The sequence below is a fragment of the Epinephelus lanceolatus genome, chromosome 9, assembly GCF_041903045.1.
Source record: "Epinephelus lanceolatus isolate andai-2023 chromosome 9, ASM4190304v1, whole genome shotgun sequence".
Lineage (NCBI taxonomy): Eukaryota > Metazoa > Chordata > Actinopteri > Perciformes > Serranidae > Epinephelus > Epinephelus lanceolatus.
The window spans coordinates 19,637,206-19,657,797 of record NC_135742.1 but is presented as its reverse complement, the minus strand read 5'-3'; the positions used below and the strand labels follow the sequence as shown (position 1 = coordinate 19,657,797).

Below are 20,592 nucleotides of genomic sequence, written 5' to 3'. Positions count from 1 at the left end.
GTCGTTCTTGCTGTCTTTGTTGTCATTTTTTGTTGTTTTGTTTTGGTTTTGTGTGTATGTGTGGAGAGGAAATTGGCGAGGGGGGGGGAAGCAGCAAAAAAAGTTTCCTTTGGAGTCACGTTTTCTCTTGTTGACTGACAGATACGGGATGATGAAAGCAAATCACAACGTGCCACAGACTTCAAAGGTTCCTGTGTTCCTCCGTTTATTGGCAACAACGCACAACAACCTCTCTCCCGATGTGGATTCTTCAAAATAGGGAGGGAAAAAAGCTCAACGAAACAGAGGCAGATGACAAAGAAGCTACCATCCAAACAGCTAGAGGGGGAAGAGGGAGGAGGAGGGGTGCTAAATAATCAGACCTAAGCAATGTAACCGAATCGGACTGCTTTTCAAAAGCATTTTCAATCAAAACGGGCTTTTGATGCGCACTGATTCTGATACCAGGGATGTTTGAGTAGAGAAAAAGTGACGGCTTGAAGTTGTAAAGAACTCTGTCTGCTTTGGGGGGAGCTTTGGTACCTCACTGGGGCTTTTTTTGGTGTGGTTGGAGTGTGTGTGTGTTTTGTATGGACCAGCGCAACAGTAATTAACTAAGTGCTGAAGCTAAGATGAAGTAAGCCGCTTGGTTCTGCTCTCCTAACCTTATAGACTCTCCGTCCTGCTCTCCCTCTCTCCCCCTTTTATTCTTTCTCTTGTCCAGGATGGCACCCATTGACTGCCACTGACCTAATTTGGGCAAATTTCACTGACCTACTTCATGGGTGAATGCTGACTTGCCCACGGGAGGGGATTCTCTCACACACACACACATACACATGCACACATATTCTTCTCTATCCTTATGATTAATATGCAGACCCTCAACCTCCTTTATGGTTGCTATGGCGCTGGGCATGTGCCCCCTCAGTTGTGCCCCGCACCCTCCTCTATCCCCCCCGTTGAACCCCCTTGCCGTAGCCTCTTTCGCCACTCAAATGAACGTAATGAGGACCTCAAAGTACAGACACGTGGTGAAATATAAACAAAGCAGTTGGCCTTTGTTTCATGTGGTCTCAGAGGTGACATAGTCCTCCAGTTCACAAGTCTCTGAAGAGACATAATCAGCGTAATTGCACACGGATATGATTATTCTTCTGTCATCTGTGAAAACGGTAACTTGGGCAAATTTGATTAAACAATGTGGAGATGCTTTGCGTGTACGGACAATCACAGTAATTCCTTTACAAAGTTAGACAGATAGAGACGACTGTCTGTGGAGTAGCGGTGATCCCATAGGAGGATTGGCATCTTTAACCTACTTGTATTAAAATGAAGTCATGCATCATTGTGTTCCTTTAGCAGATTAATTCCCAGTCGACTGGACACATGCAGTCCTCTGGAGGGTTTTGGAAAAGGGCTTTGTCATAGTTGGATTAGTTTTGCCCTTTTTAACGTGAAGATGATTAGTAATAAACTTCTCTGCCTGCAGCCTCCCACGAGGACCTGGTCGTTGGAAGCAAGTCTAACCTGATTCAGTGTCTTGGTCACGCTCGTGTGTTATTCTCTGCAAGCTTTTGTGCGGCCGTGCTTGTGTGCGATTGAGGAGAGAATGAGAGAGGTATTTGTATTTTTGTTTCTATGTGTGGGGACCTGCCCGCTCTCCTGCGCGCTCGCCTGTGTTTGCCTACATGTATGCACAACGTGTGCCCCCACGAATGCAACCCATGAATGCAGACACGCATGTACGTACACGCTCGCACAGGGCAGACGTGTGTTGTCATGGCAACGCATACAGATGTCAACAAAAGAGGCTCCAGGGGTGAATGTTGTCTCTCTCTTGTCCAGCAGGGTGCAATTTATCTCAATGTAGCCATGAAAGGCAGCTATTTACATGAAACGAGATCTGTTTCTGGGAAATAGGGGTCTCTCTGAAGGTTTTGATGTCAGCTGCCTGCTTTTAGCTTGAGAGTGGAAACCTAAACCATCTAGCGAGGGAGAGAGAGGGAGAGGAGTGAGGTGGAAACCTACCAAGGGAGCTCAGTTCCCTCATGTGGTTGCAGCTCTTCACCCTGAAAGTCTCTCACCGTTTCCCCTCAACACGCTTGGAGAAGGCCAAGCGTAGTGTGTGATTTCAGATGCTTACAGTTTGCACAGAGTAAATCTAACCCCCTTGCTTTATAGCTTATCCTTAAGAGAGTGGTCCTAACATCAACGTCAATATTTACAGGAATAGCCCGCAGGCAAGAGAATCGACCACCACGATTCAGCAGAGACGTATGCAACCTTTCTCTCGCTCCCCCTCTCTCCTCTTTCCCTCACTTGTCTTCATCCTGGTAATTCCTGTTCTCTGCAGCAGCCCGTCGATCACGGCGCCAGGTGGCTGAGATATTTGTCTTTGGGTTGCCTTTGTTTTGTGTCTGCGTGTGTGTGCGCGTACAAGGTGCACCCTGCAAACGCGTGTTCAGTATCTTCGACAGGACCACGGCTTTGACACAGACTCAGCGGCTGTTTGAGAGATGCTGGATGACGCGTGTCAAGTGATATTAAATGTGAGAGAACCTCCCCTCCTACCTCATTCACTCGCCCCCCCCCCCCCCGCTCTGCCCATCCCTCCGCCGCCGTGGACTGTGTCTGCTGTGGTTAGTGTGAGCTATGACACTTTTCAGTGGGGTTTTTAGGGGGGAAAGCGTCACGTCTGATGTACAAGGCCTCACATCTCTGTTGGTAGAGTGGACACTTTGGCCTACATAAGCTCTTGGAAGGTCAATGGACATGCAGCTGAATAGATACAATGCAAACATGCTATACTCACGCCACGCTACATGTGCTTTGCTCTTTGTAATATAATCTAAACAAAGCTGTGTTAAGGTGGTGAGTCTGTGCGCTACATATTTGTCTGTGGCAGTGATAATTGCTTGGTAATTGCTAATGAAAGGGTGTGTATTTTCGTGGTTGCAGTGTGTCTGTGTTGTCTTTGTCTTCAAGAGAGATGCTGCTGTAAATCCAGGTCACTCTCAGACAGGCTACCTGCGCATTTAGATCATTACACAAGCTTATGTTCATTGTGTTTTAGATGAAAGATAAAGACACAGTTGCTCAGCTACTTCAGTGAAAAGGGAAAGTGGCATGTAAAAGGTTAACCTAACCGGGTGAATGTGTCATCTCTCTGTGGTGTTGGTGTGTGTGAGCTCACGTGTGTGTATCTGCTTCCATCCGTGTCAGGTAATAATGTGAAAGTATGAGTAGTGGGCCAGTGCGCCCGGTGCTATAATGGGACAGCCTGAGAGGGGGGATGTTAGGGGATGTTGGGCAGGGGCAGGTTTTACGCCAGGATGTGGCATGCGCCGGCGAACAGAGAACAGCGGGTGTGACCTCAGTGACTCCAGGAAGGAAGGGGTTAAGCACGAGCCGGCAGGGCTGCATGGGCTGCGTTACGCAAACTGGCGGCTGGCTGGAGCTGAAAGGGGAAGTGCTGAGCTCAGAGGAACACTGGCTCAGAGCCATCACTCCCTCCTCCCTCCGCTGAACCCCCCCCCCCCCTTCTTCGCCTCCCCTGGCCCTCTTCCCCACCTCCCCGCTACAGCTGAGCGCTCCCCATGCTTCCCACCGCCAGGCGTGGTGATGTGTGTTTGTGTGTCTGTGTGCCTGTGCTGGAATGCAGCTTCCCCCTCGGCTGGGGCCTGTGTGTGTGTGTGTGTGTGTGTGTGTGTGTGTGAGTGTGTGTGTGTGTGCACGTGTGTGTGTGTCTGTCTGGAATGATGCCTCCCCTTGTCTAGTGTGTGACGTCAGTACACACAACGGGTCAGCTTAGGGCTAGGCAACGTTCTGTGTGTGTGGGTGGGTGTGTGTGTGTGTGTGTGTGTGTGTGTTTGTGTATGTGTCATGGGAGGGGGGAACAGGGGAGGAGTCAGTTATTGGAGAGAGAAAAAGGAAAAAGGAGGGGCTGTTTGTGAGCAGAAGGAGGTTGACTGCAGGGAGTCACTGAAGCCAGTATGCGTGCATGCATGAAGGCATCATGAGTGTGTGTCAAAGGGTGGGGTAGTGTGTGTGTGTGTGTGTGTGTGTGTGTGTGTGTGTGTGTGTGTGTGCTGGAGTGTGTCGGGTGACTTTCCAAACGAAATGGGAAGGGTAAAGAGTGTAAGGTTATTTCCTGGCGTGGATAAGTGAACCTAAAAACACACACATACTCGCACATGTGAATACACAGTCATGCGGTGGTTTTCAGTCCAGCGCTGTTCGTGCCCGGCTATTTTCATATGCAAATGAATTCACTTTCAGCCATGTTAGCCTCCACAATCTTTTTGTCTGTGTGCTGTGTGCTAGCTTTACAGACTCTTTTTGCTATATTTTGTTCTGCCTTTTTTTTTTAATCCTTTATTGTTTTATATTAGCTTTGATGCTGAGACTAATTTTTGAAAGCTGTTTTATCAAATAGCTTAATCTCAAAAGAATTTATGGGGCAAAGTTCAAATTAAGCAAGAGAAACACATCTGTAATCAATTCTGACAGGCACAGCAAATGTCATTCTGGCACACTTTCTGCGTGCAAATTATGCGCAAGATCTAACAGCTTCCACCTCACAAACAAACGCACTAAAATCCAATAAAACAATGCATCGCTATATTCTTTGTTTATTCTTTTTTACAATGTGTGCAATCCTCTCGACCGACACAGACTGGCTCATCTTGACCCAGACTCTCCTCTTTCACAAAGACAAGGACGCTAGTGCTATAACGTCTCGACTGCATGGGTTTGTCGTTAGAAAGATACTGAAGCCCTGAAGTAGCAGACAATGGCTTTTCAATGGATCCCATTACCTCCGTCTATAGCTTGCGTGGCTCTACTGGGACAGGCCTCTGCTAATTACACACATTCATTTCCAGCCAGCTGTAATTTCATTCACACTAATGAACCTTGCACATGGATTGGGATAATGTATAGTTAATGTACAGCCAGGAGACGGAATTAGCAGGCTACTGGCTTCTCCAGTGACAGAGATTTGTTGAACAGCAGCTAAAGGGACACTTCAATTTGGGTGTCCCTGTTTTATCTTGCAATAGCCGGATTGAAAAATGCTGTTATCTTTTTAAATGTTATCAATAGCTGTGACATTTGGTGTGTACCTATGTTAAAAATGTACTGTTATCTGCATTTAAAAGAATAGTTGACATTTTGGAGACATTTTGCAGAGACTGTCTGTTTTGGATTAAAACACCCACATTTAGTAGCAGAAATGTCGCTGGAAAAGTAGGTTGGGTTGGTGAAAAATCCTTGGGGTCTAATTTATAAACATTGCGAACGGATAAAACGAGGCCTGAAGGAGGTGTACGCCACTTCCCACGCAAAAGTTGTGATCTGTAAAAACAGACTCGATGGGAGGAACTTTGACCCATGCTTGTGAACATTTTGGAGATGGGAAATTGGCGACACAGATGGTGAGGTGGAAGCCTGATTTTAGAAAATTTTGAAAGCCATTTTTAGCTTTTGTCTGTACATACATTTTTAGTATGGATCCTACATGGTGTTTTAATAAATGAGACCCCTGGTTTGGTAGCTCAAACGTGGCTGAGAAATGCCTTTCATGGTCAGTAAAACATCCAGGATCAGTGGCTCAAATGCCTCTGGGAAACTAACTGCAGGGAGTGTGCATTTTTGGAGCCATGGCCGTTTGTTTTAGGGATAACAGGCTGTCCGAAGCAAGGGCTTTTGGTCCAGTTGGACATTTTTTGGACTGATGGGGAATCTGAAAGGGCCGGTGGAACAAGGCATGTCTCCCATTGTGCTTTCTTGCTGAGATTTAGATGAAGAGATTGACACCACTTTTTATCTGTACAGTAAATATGGAGCTACTGCCAGAAGCCAGTTAGTTTAGCTTAGCATAAATGCTGTAAACAGTGGGGAAACAGTTAGCCTGGCAACATTTAAAGGTAATAAAATCTACCTACCAGCAGGGAGACCAGGAAGTCGCTGCTCCTGGGCACATGTTCCCTTGTAAAACCAAATTTTCTTATGTCTGCACTTTGGTTTGTGTACAAATGAATAAAAAAAAGATATGTATTAGAGGTGCTAGTAGGAGGATTGTGTTACTTTGGACAGAGCCAGGCTAGCTGTTTCAAATTGTTCCCAGTCTTTGTGCTAAGCTAAGCTAACCAGCTGCTGGCTCCAACTTTACACTTCCTGTAAAGACATGACAGTGGTATTAATCTTTTCATCTAACTCTTGGCAAGAAAGCGCATTTCCCAAAATGTCAAACTGTTCCTTTAACAGAATATTCCCCCAGCTGATCCTCCAAAAACAGATTTATCCCCCCCTGTATTTCAGGTTTCTCACAACTGGCTCTTTCATCTGCTACCAACTCATTTTCTCATCACTTTATTCTTTTTGTCTTGTGTCTATTACGTCCCTGAACAGAGGCTTCACTGTCTTTCCGTACTGGTCAGCCTTCTGAACGCCAACCTTTGGGATCAGTCAGCAGAGCAGTAACACCAGCTCTGCCTGACAGGCCCAATCCAGCAAAATTAGAATCCATTTTGAAAGTGATAGTTAGAAAATTGCAAGTCATTCCTGATGTACCGCATGGCAACTAAGTGGCAGCAGCCCAGTAGTCGACTGTCATTTCAACCGCCAGCTGATGACAACTCCAATCACCCACACAGCCGTCAATGCACACACACTCACACACACACAGATACACACCCATACAGATATTCCTTCCCTCCCATTCCTATGATTAGCATGCATATTTTGCTGTCAGAATCTCAAGCGGAAGTAAAAGCATTGAAATTCATAGAATATCTCAAAACATTAATTCATGCTCGTTTGTGTCTGCCGGGATAAGCATTCAGACTGGGAGATAGTGTTGGTGCGTGTGTGTGTGTGTGGATGTGTGGGTGATGAAAACACACCCGGGGAGAAAAAGGCTTTTCGGTCTACCAGAGGGTTTAAGGCATAAATATGGCCGCCACTGGAGCTCAGCTGTGTTATTCCAGCCTGTCCCACACCTAGGACACACACACACACATGCACACACACGCCTGGAGCAAGGTCTCCTGCAGAATAGCATTGATCTCTGTTTACAGTCTCTGTATGGGTGCTTCCTTATAGGACCACACACGCATGTGCTCATTGTTACTCACGCAGACCTACCCTTTAAGATGCTGAGCGGCCTTGTATTTGTCTTTATAGGCTTATTAATTGGGCCACTTCAAGGAGCCGCAGTGAAGAAAACCGTCCTTTGGCTGTGGGTGGGATGGAGGTGTTGTTAGAGGTGGGGGTGGCCCAACAACTCTCGACCCTTCCTCGACCCGCTGCGGGGCCTTGCTTGTCTTCAGTTGTGGTTCAGATCTCCTTTCAGTAGGGCCTCTCAGTTCACGCCGACCTAACGGATTGGTTTCCAGTCCAGTGGTCTTTTTTCAGTGAGGTTTTTAGCCAGCTATCTATGGTCAACACGGGGAAGGATCCCAGGTTAAAGCTCTTACTACTGCAGGTGGTCCCCTGTGGATCAGAGAAGCTGTAGCAGGCAGGGCAGAGTCGGATTTAGGTGTTGCTCTCAGTCTGTCTGCAGCTCATGAGGTAATTTGATTAATGCGCAAGGCTAAAGTGAATCGGCGCAGGCGAATGGGCCTTAAATATCTATTTGCTTTCTCTGTTTCTTCCTCTTTGCTTTTGTTGACTCGCTTTCACACCAGCCCATTTGTTTCATCTTATTTCTCGCACTGAAATCAATCATGTATTCAGAATCTCTCTCTCTCTCTCTCTCACACACACACACACACACACACACACACACACACACACAAACACAAATACAACGGATGAGTGCTGTCTGAACTGCATGGTGCCATATTAGATTTAGGTGACAGTCACTCATGGACCAATTCAGCCAATAAACTTAATGACCTCCCCACTGCTGGGCCTGAATTTTCTCCATTGACTTGGAATCTTAATTTGATTGCGGAAATATATGTATGTTGCTCAATCTAATTTACTCCAGTGATTTTGGAACACTGAGCACTTTTGTGCTTAGGCAAGCAAACCTTTCAGGGCCCGGCCCCGATACCCGCCGCCTGCCTTCATGTGGGAAACTAAATCCTGTTTTACAGGGAGCGTATAAAGGCGGCATTCTTCCGTCACAGCAGATGTATGTTGAAGGAGTTGCAGGTCTTAGTCTTGGCCTTTCCTCCCTGAAATAAGAGCAGGAGTCCGGTATTTCTGGGGCCCCTTGTTGTTGAATAGACAGAAGTGGTCCTCGCTGGTCAAGAGAGCGCATGCTGGCTTATCGGCACTTATACAAGTTCAAAACCAGAGAGGAAGATAGAGCAAAGTGCTGTTTGAGGGGGAATGCTTTGATGTGGGTCCCCCTAAAAAAGTGTGGGTGGTCCGCAGGCCTTTGTGGGATTTGAACATATATATATACATACGCTAATTCTCGCTCACTCTTTCACACACTGTTCCTGCTGCCTTACACAGCTCCTCGGGCCAAGTGTGATTTCACCAGGGCGGTCAGAAGGGGTTTCTAGGGCAACCTCACAGAGGCCTTGTTCTAAAAATGGCCGCCATGGTTACTTTGAAAGCCAACCCTGGCCTCTTGAACATGCACAGAAAAGAGCCCTGAGCACCACTCGGGGAGGGGAGCTGGGTGGACTGGGTGAGGGGGAAACCAGGCTCTTTAATAGCTAGCACATGAGACATTGAAGGTTTCATACCCACCCAACCAGGAGTCATGGGAGGTGTGCGTGTCTGTGTGTGTGCGTGTGTGCATGCGCGTGTGTACCTAAACAGTAATAGCCCTGTACTCAGTGCTTGGCTAAATTAAAAGGGCATTTTTGGCGTGGGGGGGCAGTTTTCGGTGCCCAGACGATTGGACGGGGAAAGGCGAAACTCATTACCTACCCATCTGTCAGAGAGTGAGAGAGAAAGAGCTGTGGGAATGTGGATGGAGGGAGGGACGCATGAAAAGGGCTTGGAAGTGGAGAGAGTGAGAGTGTCCATTAAAGCGGAGGGAAACACAGCAGACTTTTTTGAACGAGGATAAGTCTTTTATCACGATGTAGTTTTTCATACTCCATGTGTTTTGAATTAAAAAAAAATGTATTGCTGTTAATTTTCCCTATGGGAAAAAGGGAAACATTTGCAAAAGAAACTGCAGCTGCTTTTACGACAGTCTGATATGGGTATGTGTGTGTGTGTGTGTGTGTATGTGTGTGTGTATGTGCGTGTGTGTAAGAGAGTGTGTGCTTGTATCAGAGGTTGATTTTTCTTTGAGCTCTCTCAGCCCCACATGTTTTTGATGTTCTCTTTTTCTCTCCCCTCTCTGGACCAGGGGCCACTCTTGAAACATAAGCTCGTGTCATACACACACACACACACACACACACACACACACACACACACACACGCACGTTAAAATTATCAGCAAGTATTGACAGCCATTGCTCATTTGTATGTTGTTACACAGCTAAATAAGTTAGCTCTCCATTCTACAACCAGCTGCACCATGTAAACCTTTTTGTCTCGTTTAAGAGTGATTCAGTCTGTTTCTCTCTCCCTGCTCCTTTCTCACAGCTGTAGACATATAGGCTTTGATCACTGCAGATGCAAGTGGCTGCCATATTCGATCCACACCCCTCTTCTGTGGATATTGTTAACGAACATGTACTTCCTCTGCCAGCTGGCTTCCAGAATGGAAAAGCATATCTCCATGGCAATGTTCTGCAGTTCGGCACTGTTGGATATTTGCAGCCAACACTTCTTAGCTCTACAATACAATAACAAAACATTGCTGTTCCTGTTTTGATGCTCTTGCAAATTTTTTGCAGGATTGCAACATCCGTGCTAATGGAGCCTTTTTGAATTGATAAAATTGTACTGAGTCTTACTCATGGTGAGGCTGGTTTTAAATGGGTTTCCTGAATGTTTCTTTCTACAAACTGCTTTAGGGAGGCTGCAGAGAGAAATATAAGGCTTCTATAACCAGCTTGTTGTATTTTTATATCCTTCCTGAGGGCATCGGTAACACTGTAACCGAGGGTTGTGACCCTTTTTACTTCCTTTTTTCCCCCTTCGTGTTCACCTGCATTCTCAGGGCCCTGACACACCAAGCTGAGAGTCGGCCATTGGTCAGTGTCAAGCCGCTGGTGAGCGTCTGTTGCCCTAGTTTTTGCAGTGTGTCGGCCCTTGTCGGCTGTTTTTGAGCTGATTCAGCATTCAGAATCGGCATCAAAGATGGCAGTATCCATCTGTGAGTGAAGTCAGTCTGATTGGCAGTTCAGCTCAGTGTACGAGAAAAGACATGGAAGTGAGGAAAGTAAACAAAAAGCTGAAGACAAGACGGCGTGAGAAAGAAACAAACTTGTAATATAAGATAGCCACTGAGCCTTTAAACAGAAAATGTTCAATAGCCCACAGTAAATATCTGTAGTTCTTTCAACATCGGGTTGTGTTGCTAACATGCTAACTGGCTAACCAGTGTCTTGAATCCGTCCTATCTGTCTTCCGGTTTCCCTTTATGGATGATGATTACTGACTACTGCCGTCTGCCGGTATGCAGAGTTATTTCCTCTCTCGCAGAAGCGGAACATACATGCCAGTTGGCCACTGGATGTAGTTTTTGTGGTATGTTCAGGTGCAGCTTCTTGGCCAAGCCATAGGTGGCATGAGGCAACCCAACAGTCGGCCTTCATCACCACTAGTTCTTTGATGTCGCTCTAGTGTGTCTGGCCCTGTAGTGCACCCCTTAACCATCAGAGCTTTAACCGGACCACTGTTCATCTTGCTTGTGCACCCCTCACCCCACCTCCATCTATATGCTATGAAATATTCAAGTCATGCCCCTCCCTCCTTATCTAATCTTGAGGCCCAGAGACGCTTTGATATCTGCGTTAACACATGCTTGATATCACAGCGATGCGTGTGCTCAGCCCTTTGATAAACATATTTAAGAGATGTATGTCTATCCCTGGTCCACATGCATTTCAGAGGTCTCTCCTGTGTACATAAATGCATTCATAAGCCACCCTCCATCTCTCCTAACCCCTCCCATTATTAATAAATGCATGATCTCACGCAGCGGCTCAGTGTGAGCGTACATGTGCGTCTCTTTCATATGCTCATCAGTGTGTGTTTTAGGCCACTGCCGGGGACCCCGCCCTGCTCATTCATATTCATCCTCGCATAATAACTATAGCCGCGCCTCCGGATAGCGCAGTCAGGATAAGATCAAACGTTATATTCAAACAAGAGGCTGTATAATTCATACTGTAACAGCCGCGCTCACTGCTCACTTCCTCATCTCTTTCTCAATTCCTCTTGCAGTGGATCCCCCGTTCTGGGTTCCTGCATCTAGATTTCTGTCAGGCTCATTGACTCTCATTTAGAGTCATAACAGTGGTCTGCAGCTGGTCCTGATCATGCTCTCATGATAAGGGAAACATGCGGCCTTTGGCAGGTGACTGAGGCCAACTGAGAGAATAGTTCAGCTACATCCTGAGAGATTTATTTGCTAATGTCATTTACTAAAGGGCACATTCAATGAGTTGATCAAGTCATCCAGTTCTCATTTAATAGATGTTTCAAACGAACCTCAAGTCGTTGGCTCTGTATGGAGACCACAGATGCCTGATTTCTTGTCCTACTTAGTAACGATTGGTTATAACTCTGATCTTGTCTCAGCAGTCAAAGTTGCTCAGCTTAAAACTTGACAAATAGCTGTATTCCTTTATTTCTAAATGAGTTAAGTAGAGCTGCAATGAACATTTATTTTCATAACTGATTTGTCTGAGGATTATTTTCTCTACAAATAAATTAATCATTTGCTCATAAAATGCTGAAAAATGGTTAAAAGAGCCAACTGTCCAAACTCCAAAGATATTTTGTTAACTATCATTTAAAAAAAGAAAAGCAGCAAATAATTTGTGAAGCTGTAACTGGTGAAAATCTGTTTTTTTTATAACTTTAATTATATTTCGAAGTTCTCATTACAAGAATACAGAAATCTGAATGTTTGAGTAGATATGACATGAGTGTAATCCCCCTTCACCCTGACCCCCCACCCTCCTGCCAGATGACTATCATCAGGGCTGTAAATTAAATTACAACAATAAAATTATAAGGAAATATATCCAAAAGTAGTGGCAGAAATAATAGTGATAATAATGATAATAATTAAAATATATGTAAACAAGTAAAGTAATAATAGTAAAAAAAAAATCTATAAACCCAAAGGTGTATTGAAAACAACAAAAACAAACCTAAATACATAGTCACATGTATAATATTAATAGACTTTAACAACCAATGTTACAAGAATAAGGCAAGGCAGCTGTATTTGTATAGCACATTTCATACACCAGTGCAATTTAAAGTGCTTTACAGAGCAATGAAATATAAAATATAATAAAGGATACAGATTTACAATAAAGAGTAAAAAGAAAACAGGATCTGTAAAGGTAAAATTAATCACTAAATGATTTACAGTTTAAAAAAATCTCCTTTAAAAATAGCAAAAGCGCAGACAAGAGTTGCAAAGATCAAAAGATTATTTAAAATGATTTCAAATTGAGTTTAAAAATATGTTTGCAGTCATTACAGGGTGGAGTGGGCAGTGTAAAACAGGAATGTTTTTGGCTTTGACTTAAAAGTGTTCATAGTTGCAGCTTGTCTGACATCATTTGGGAGGTTATTCCAGGTTTGTGCTGCATGATAACAAAATTGAATTGAATTGAATGCCGCTTCACCACGTGTTGTTCTGACTCTTGGGACGGTCAGTAGGCCAGCCCCAGATGTCCTCAGGGTCCTAGAAGGTTCATATGTCACAAGCATGTCAGAGATGTATTTGGGCGCTGAGCCACAGAGTTGTAGTTTTTATGAATGTGTACTGCCAAGACTTCTTATAACGTTTTGTATTTTCCACTTTTACGCAGATCTATATGTTGTCGTATGTGTTATTCATGTGATGTGCTATATTGAATGCACATTTTTATGTTATGTTGAAACCAAAGAAAAATTTTCACATTGTGGACAATGAAGTTTTCGTATTTGTCTTAATCATAAATACTGTCAGTTTTACATGTGTTTCCCTTTCTCAGACAATGCAACTGTCAACAGACATGACAAAAGCAAAATAATTTATGTCAGGGACAAGTTTTCGTCATGGTTAATAAATTATGACCAGGTTTTGTTGTATTTCTCCTCCAATCCACACACTAAGGTACCTAACTCTTTCAAACTTAGTATTAGCATTACCTCCCTGATCCATTCAGTATAGGAGGAGGGCTCCTTCCTTTCCAATTAAACACTATTTGACAGCGAGCAAGCAGTGATGTAAACGCAATTGCATTTCTATGGAGGAATAAAAGCTCTTTCTTGTTCCTATCATTGCAGTTCGAGGGATAGGAGTTAATGTTTCACCACCTATAGCTGAAAGTGAATTGGCTAGAGACTTACAAGACCAAAATATATGACCTAGGACATCAAAAATGTCCGTTTAATTTTCAGTTGAGGGACTAAAATTTTCAGCTCTAAGGCAGAGACGTGAGGAGGAGATGATTAAAGCAAGGATACCTGTACATACATTGTAAAACTCTTTCAAAAGATCTTTCTTGAAAACTAATTTCTGCTTTTCGTCTTGCCATCTCCAGGTTTCCATCTCAGCGGCACAGTGACGGACCCCGCCACACCCTCCACCCCGGAGCTCGTCTGCAGCGTCAGTGTCAGCTTCGACCGCTGCAAGATCACGGCGGTAACATGCACCTGCGGCAACAAAGACATCTTCTACTGCGCCCATGTAGTGGCGCTGTCGCTTTACAGAGTACGGAAGCCCGAGCAGGTCAAACTGCACCTGCCCATCTCGGAAACCCTGTTCCAGATGAGCAGAGACCAGCTGCAGAAGTTCGTCCAGTATCTGATCTCAGTCCACCACACCGAAGTGTTGCCGACCGCGCAGAAACTGGCCGACGAGATTCTGTCGCAGAACTCGGAGATCAACCAGGTCCACGGTGAGGGGAGAGTGTGTGTCAGCGAGTGTGGAGAAGGTTGTTGGCATGTTTATGACCATGCAGGTGTGTGTATGTGTGTGTGTGTGTGTTCTTGCCTCTACATGCATGCGTGTATTGACTGCACGATGAAGGTAAAGCGTGGCAGGATCAATGTTACTCATTAGTGAGATCCAGACAGTAAAGGAGAGACTGTGTGCTTCTAATCAACACTATAGACCCGTTATTTACCTCTGAGAGTGAGAGAACGATACAGAAACAGAGACGGAGAGGTTAGCAGAGAGATAAAGAAAGGTGCATATCTCCTGTTATCAATACTGTACTCGCTGCTTACCTTAATATAAGAAGGAGAAACTGAAGGGCAAACAACACACGGTGAAAGAAACAGGTGAAAACAGAGACCAGAGGAAGGCATGGAAGTGTACATGTGTTATGGTCAAACTGGTTTGTAACTCAGGAGTAGTGATAGACGAAGAAGGCAAAAAGAGGGAAAGAAATGAAGTCCAAAATAGAGGCAAAAATTAGAAGAAGGATTTTGAAAAGATGGAGACACAGTTACGAAATAAAGAGAGATGGAAAGAGGAATAGAGATAGAAACTTCTGGGAATGGAGGACAGAAATAAATAAGCGATAGAGAGAGGGAGAGAGAGAGAGATCTTCATCACAAAAGTGCTGTGATCGGAGGTTTCTTAATTTGACACTGACAGCTTATTGATTCGCTGCCCTCCCATCAATAATCCTGTAAAACTAAAACATGTCATTTGGATTAAATCATCTAACTGAATTACTCCCATTCAATTAACCTATTCCAGTGTCAAGTTTCAGGTGCACGCTCTTATTTATTTACTTTTAGGCTTTTTCAGACTTGCAGTCCTTATTTATTTTTGGTTACTTTTTCCATGGGAGGAAACAACATTGCAGTAGTTTTGAGGCATTAAGAAACAGGCACTTTACTGTCTTTCCAATTTGGTTTTGGTGTTTGGGACGTTACATTATCATTCTCTGTGGCAAGCAATGGATCATTTCTTTAGTTTTGCTTTCACAAAATAAGTGTGTTTATAGTGTAAAATAAAAGAGGATAGTGTTTATAGAAGAAGGTATTAAATTGCTATTGCAGTGCTTTTTTTTCCAAGTGTCATAATGAAATTACAGAGAAGCTTTGCTGTTTGTTTCTAAAATTGTTCCCATATTCATTGTCGTAGTGTTAAAGTTGTTCATTAAATGCTGAAAAACACTAATGTCATTTATGTTACTGCACATAGTGACATTGTATTAGGGCAGCAGCTAACAGTAATTTTCATAATCGATTAAATTGATAATTATTTTCTCAAATATTCTTATTTATTTATTTAGTTTACATCACAATATGATGCATATATTTGTGCACATTTCTTTAATTTTTTATTTCTCATTTTTCTCTTCCCTCTATCTATATATTGTGTTATTTATTGTAGCATAATGCACATTTTTTTTGCATGCTTCTTATTTTTCTATTGTCTTTTTTCTTCTAATTCCAATTCTCTCTGTGTGTATAAGAGCAACTGCAACGTGACCCAGTTTCCCCTCTGGGGATCAATATAGTATTTCTGACTATTGAAATAATCGCATAAAAGGTCATAAAAAATGAAATCACTGTCCAACTAGCAAACTAAAACTTAAGGATACTCAGTTTTCCATCACATATGACAAAGAAAATCAGCAAATTGTTATATTTGAGAAGCTGGAATCAATAAATCTTCAGTCATTGTGGTTGAAAAAAATGACTTAAACAATGTATAGATCATCAAAATAGCTTGCAGTTTATTTTATAAGTTTCTCATCAGTTAATTATCTTCTCGCAGTGCATATGCTTGTGTTCTTGTATTTATAAGTGTGTGAGGAAACAAATAAATGTTCTTATGGGTGTAGAAAAAGGAGTTAAACTCTATAAAGTTAAGACAACTTCTTCTTCAAACATTAAGGGTTAATGGTTAGTCTTTTTGTTAAGGTTAGAATGAGGTTTAATTGTGGTCGATAACAATAAGATATACTTAATAATATTCCTTGTAAGTTTAATGAATTTTTACATTATTTATGTATGTGTAATACACTGAGTATGAGTCTGTATGTTTTAAAAATCAATCGTATTTTATTTTATTTTATTTTTTTACTTGTTAACTTGACAAGGACAAATGCATAAGACATTGTTTCAAATCCAAAATACAAAGTAGATGCAGAGTATACAGGTTCTAGCCATGGCTAATATGCAACCCCTGTCTCTGGTTAGGCTGTTAGAATTAAAACAGTAAGTGTAAGATTAATGAGCATGGAGTTATTCCATACAATAATACAACAGAACATACACAGTAAAATACAGACAAAGACAAAGTCAAAAAGAAAACCACAATAAGAGCATAGACAAAAAAACAATCAACCATGGCTATGTTATTTAAGTATGAGGTCAGTGCATGTTTGTGTGCATGTGATCAAAGATTGTGGCCTGCACAATCAGTGTTCAGAGGCCTGCTTCAGTTTCAGCCATTGCTTTACATGTGTTAAAAACCTTGAGTTCTCTCAGATTTTGATTAAAGAAAGAAATGATTTTTATCAGGAATAAAGTGACCAAATGTGTGTTTTTGTAGGGGCCCCGGACCCCACGGCAGGAGCCAGCGTGGACGACGAAAACTGCTGGCATCTGGATGAGGAGCAGGTTCAGGAGCAAGTCAAGCTCTTCCTGTCGCAGGGAGGATACCACGGCTCGGGCAAGCAACTCAACCTGCTCTTCAGCAAGGTCGGGAGCCAAAAACATTCACTCATCCACATGCAGAACATTGCAAAACACATACAACACATACCGGCCCTGACCGCCACGGCCACAGGCACAGGCACACGGTTCATCCTGCCTGCATAGCCTCGCCTCCTCCCTTTAGGTGTTCTCGTCTCTCTACAAATGCGGCCTCACCCTGATCCTCCACCGCTGCATCCTGTTAATAAATATTTTCTCCTCCTCTTTAGTGCACTTCTCTTCTATTCCCTTCTGAAAAGAGCCCCTCTCCATTCAAAGCAATCCCAGACAAAACAACTTACATATATTGGCACATACATTAAAAGGCAGGCTGCCTCTTAGCTCAAGCTAATTGCAAAAAGGAAGTGTAACATTAAAGGAGCTATAGAAAGAGGAAAAGCTTGCACTGTGTGCTACTCTGTGCCCGCGATTAAACGATTACATGAGAGATGTGTGCTTGTCTCTGTTGCCTGCGTATTACAGTGGCAAAGCTCGACCAGCATTAATGTATTGTGCGCTATGTAAAGACTGCAAGCCAAGGCCATTATCATCCACCCTGCCCGCCTTTTAGAATGTCTCCCGGCTTCACGCTCTTTGATGCCTGTTATATCCTTTTCAGCGCACACACCCACTGACAGCCGCATATACGCTTGTCCACTCACACACCCACGCCGAGTCATGTATTGGTGCATACACTGAGCTGTATGTGCATTTGTGTGGCTTTTTATGATGTCTTTTTGTAAATAAATGTCACTCCTCCTGTCATAAAGACAAAAAAAAAAATACCCTTTTTGTGCACACGTCCATGAAGCACAGTTAAAAATCACTATTACTGCTTTTCACCAGAAAGCACCCAGATTTTTTTAAGAGCAACAGATCAGTTTAAAACAATGTTTTCCTGGATTTTATATCCCCCCAATGCACCGAAGAGCGGTTGTGTTTCCTGCTGCTGGAAGATGCTGACCACCGTAGTTTACAATAAACGAGTCCCTGTTGCGATTAGGACGGCACAGAAAATCTTCCAGTGAGAGAAAGTGAAGGGGAAATAAGGAGAAAACTCAGGTGCTGGTTATGCAGCGGAGAGGAACACAATAAATGGTTAAAGCACTGAGTGGGTGCATTGCAAACAGTCTGTTTTTCACACAGATTTTTTTTTTTTTTTTTTTTTACAGAAATTTTATTGGATTTTCACACGTTTTAAAAAACACAGACATATTTCTAAGTCAAAGAATAAGAAAATACTGAAAACATTTAGCCCCAAAGTACAATGTAGCTGATTGTATTGTGCGTAAGTGAATAGATTTTCTTTTTTGACCTCTGGTTTTGAAGAATATTTCTGAAGTGAAATCACAGAACTATTCAGAGGGCATAAAACTAGTTTGAATGGCAATCGATCGTCTGAGTCAAGATGCTTTGTGAGTGCTCAAAACAACATTTGAGAGAAAGCAAGGACAGTATGAAAGGTATTTTGTGTCCTGTTTTGAGCGAACATTACCAGCTCCCAGTTTATACCACTTAGAGACAAACTTGATTTGATCGTGGAAGTTCAATGTTAGACACCATCTTCAAAGTGACAACAGACCACAGCCCAGTCTGGAGCACTGACTGTGTGATTTGTCTACAGATGTACAGTAACTGTAAAACAGATTAAACCCTGACAAGTGGATTTGGGCCTGTCTTTTCAAAGCATGTGAAGTCCTATTCACACGGGACCATTATTACCTGGGAACCTTTAGACTTTTTTAATAAATGCAGAGGTTGCCTGTCCTCTAAATACTGTGTGAATCTGCCATGTCCATAATTTGTCAGGTAAACTCCACAGCAAATTACCTAGCGTATTTTGCTAAACACAGACATCATGTCATATTTAGGTTTTTTGTTTTCTTTGTGCCTTTTTTCTTGCACTTAAAAATAAAGTTTTGACAGCAGTTTGGGCGCAGGAGGCTCGTCTTGCTACTCAGCATGGAAACCTATACGCCGAGAGAACAAGCTCAAATCCATCAGAGGAGCAAAAGCTCAAAAGATAATAAGATGCATCATATCTGGGAGATAATATCAGGAAATTTGATTGAAATACAGACGTTGCTTATCCTGTGCCAATATACCACACAAAACACAAACTAATGGGCTAATTTCTAAATCACATGAGGTCCCCTGGTTATACTGGTCCCGTGTGAATCGCGCTTTGGTCAAGCATTGTTAGAAAGTACCATATGAGGTGTGTATGGAACGCTGTATGCTTTCCTTTTGAAGACTTTTTTAAAAGTTGATTCAATACAACTTTTTTAACCTTGTAAGGACAGTTGTATGCTGCAGCTCCCCGCCTAGATCAATAGATCATGCACAATAGATAGGAGAAGATGAAGTATAGAGTAATCTTTCAAGGTATACTACGCAGGAATTGTGGGTTATAGTTCACTGCTTGTACTGTACGTACATTCAAGCTACTGTTCTATTGTGGGAACTTCACATTTGTTGTGATGTAATATTCGATACTTTTGCAAGCTAGCTAATGTTACCTCTCTCAGTGACAGCTTACCAGCTCCGAACCGTAGTTGGGAACACGCTGACTTATTTACAATAATTTAGCTTGGGTCGTTGTTAGCTGGTAACTAGCTTCTACTGGTCCGGATCGGAAGGAAGGATGGCGAGGTGTTCGGGTGCTGTTCACCAACAATGGCTTTATTGCAGTCTTCACCACAAAACAACAAACATGGCCTTCTCGTGAGGTTCAACAATAACCCTGAATTTATCCAGACACTTAATTCTACTGCTATCATGACCATGACACCTCGAGAGAGCTGCTTCCCTCCGTATGCAACGAAGTACCCGTCACATATTCACAGGTTACCCACAAGGCCACCGCCCTTAAAAGGGAAAAAGGGTGAGCCGGTAACAATAAGCTAACCGCTGGTGTTCTGTCGATTTATGCGGCCTTGTTGAAAAATACTACTGTAACACAAATAGATAGAAGAGTCTCGTTAGTCTTTGGAAAAATGATTACAAACAAGGTTAGCTGTATTGTAGGAATATGAGAGTATATTTTAATACTCTACTATAACATTTTTATTTGAGATTTCAACAATAGCGCACTTCAGTAGACCAATATCCACTATCAAATGATGATAGTATGTAGCTCTGTATGTCTCATCTCTGAGCTGTGAGAGCTCGTCTCTGTGCCTGTGTGTTCATTGCTCTCTGTTCGTGCATCTGTTTGCACAAACTATGCGTACGTGTGCGGTTGTGTGCGTAACCCGTCCTCCCTGTCTCCTCCTCTCTCCTCCTGCAGGTGAGGGAGATGCTGAAGATGCGTGACTCCAACGGAGCGAGGATGTTAACACTGATCACAGAACAGTTCATGGCCGACCCTCGGCTGGCGCTGTGGAGACAGCAGGGCACCACCATGACCGACAAGTACAGACAGCTCTGGGACGAGCTAGGTGAGGGGGAAAAACACACCACACACACACAGTGACTGTCCTACAAATGTGCACACATACACAAACACACACACACACGCGCGCGCCTCTTTCCCAGTATGCACAGGCACGGACAGATTTAGCAAGGTGGGCGATCGAACCCAGACATGGAGACAAAGGCACACACACGCATATTTTTTTTTTTCCTGTTTGTTTATTTGTCCTTTGTGTCCAAGACAGCCCACATAGACACACACTCTGAGACGCACACACTCATCACTGACAGCCCAGTCTCTCCCTCTCACTGTGAATGCAGGTTTGGCAGCTCAGCAAGAGTGTCTTTGTGGATTACAAGCCGTTTAATGCAGCACATCGCGCCCCATCAAACCCCCAATATTATGACCTCCGTAATGTTTTCAAACACTTCACATTATAT

The 20,592-nt window shown here is 43.3% G+C and overlaps 1 protein-coding gene across 1 annotated transcript in view; it reads left to right on the top strand.

Moving 5' to 3' along the window:
* The window catches only part of LOC117252723 (zinc finger SWIM domain-containing protein 6), a 52,800-nt gene that overhangs the window by 14,054 nt on the left and 18,154 nt on the right, over positions 1-20,592 (top strand). Inside the window, exons 2-4 of the mRNA XM_033619820.2 lie at positions 13,620-13,976; positions 16,595-16,743; positions 20,027-20,177. Coding sequence (XP_033475711.1) covers positions 13,620-13,976; positions 16,595-16,743; positions 20,027-20,177 — 657 coding nt within the window. The remainder of the gene's footprint in view (positions 1-13,619; positions 13,977-16,594; positions 16,744-20,026; positions 20,178-20,592) is intronic.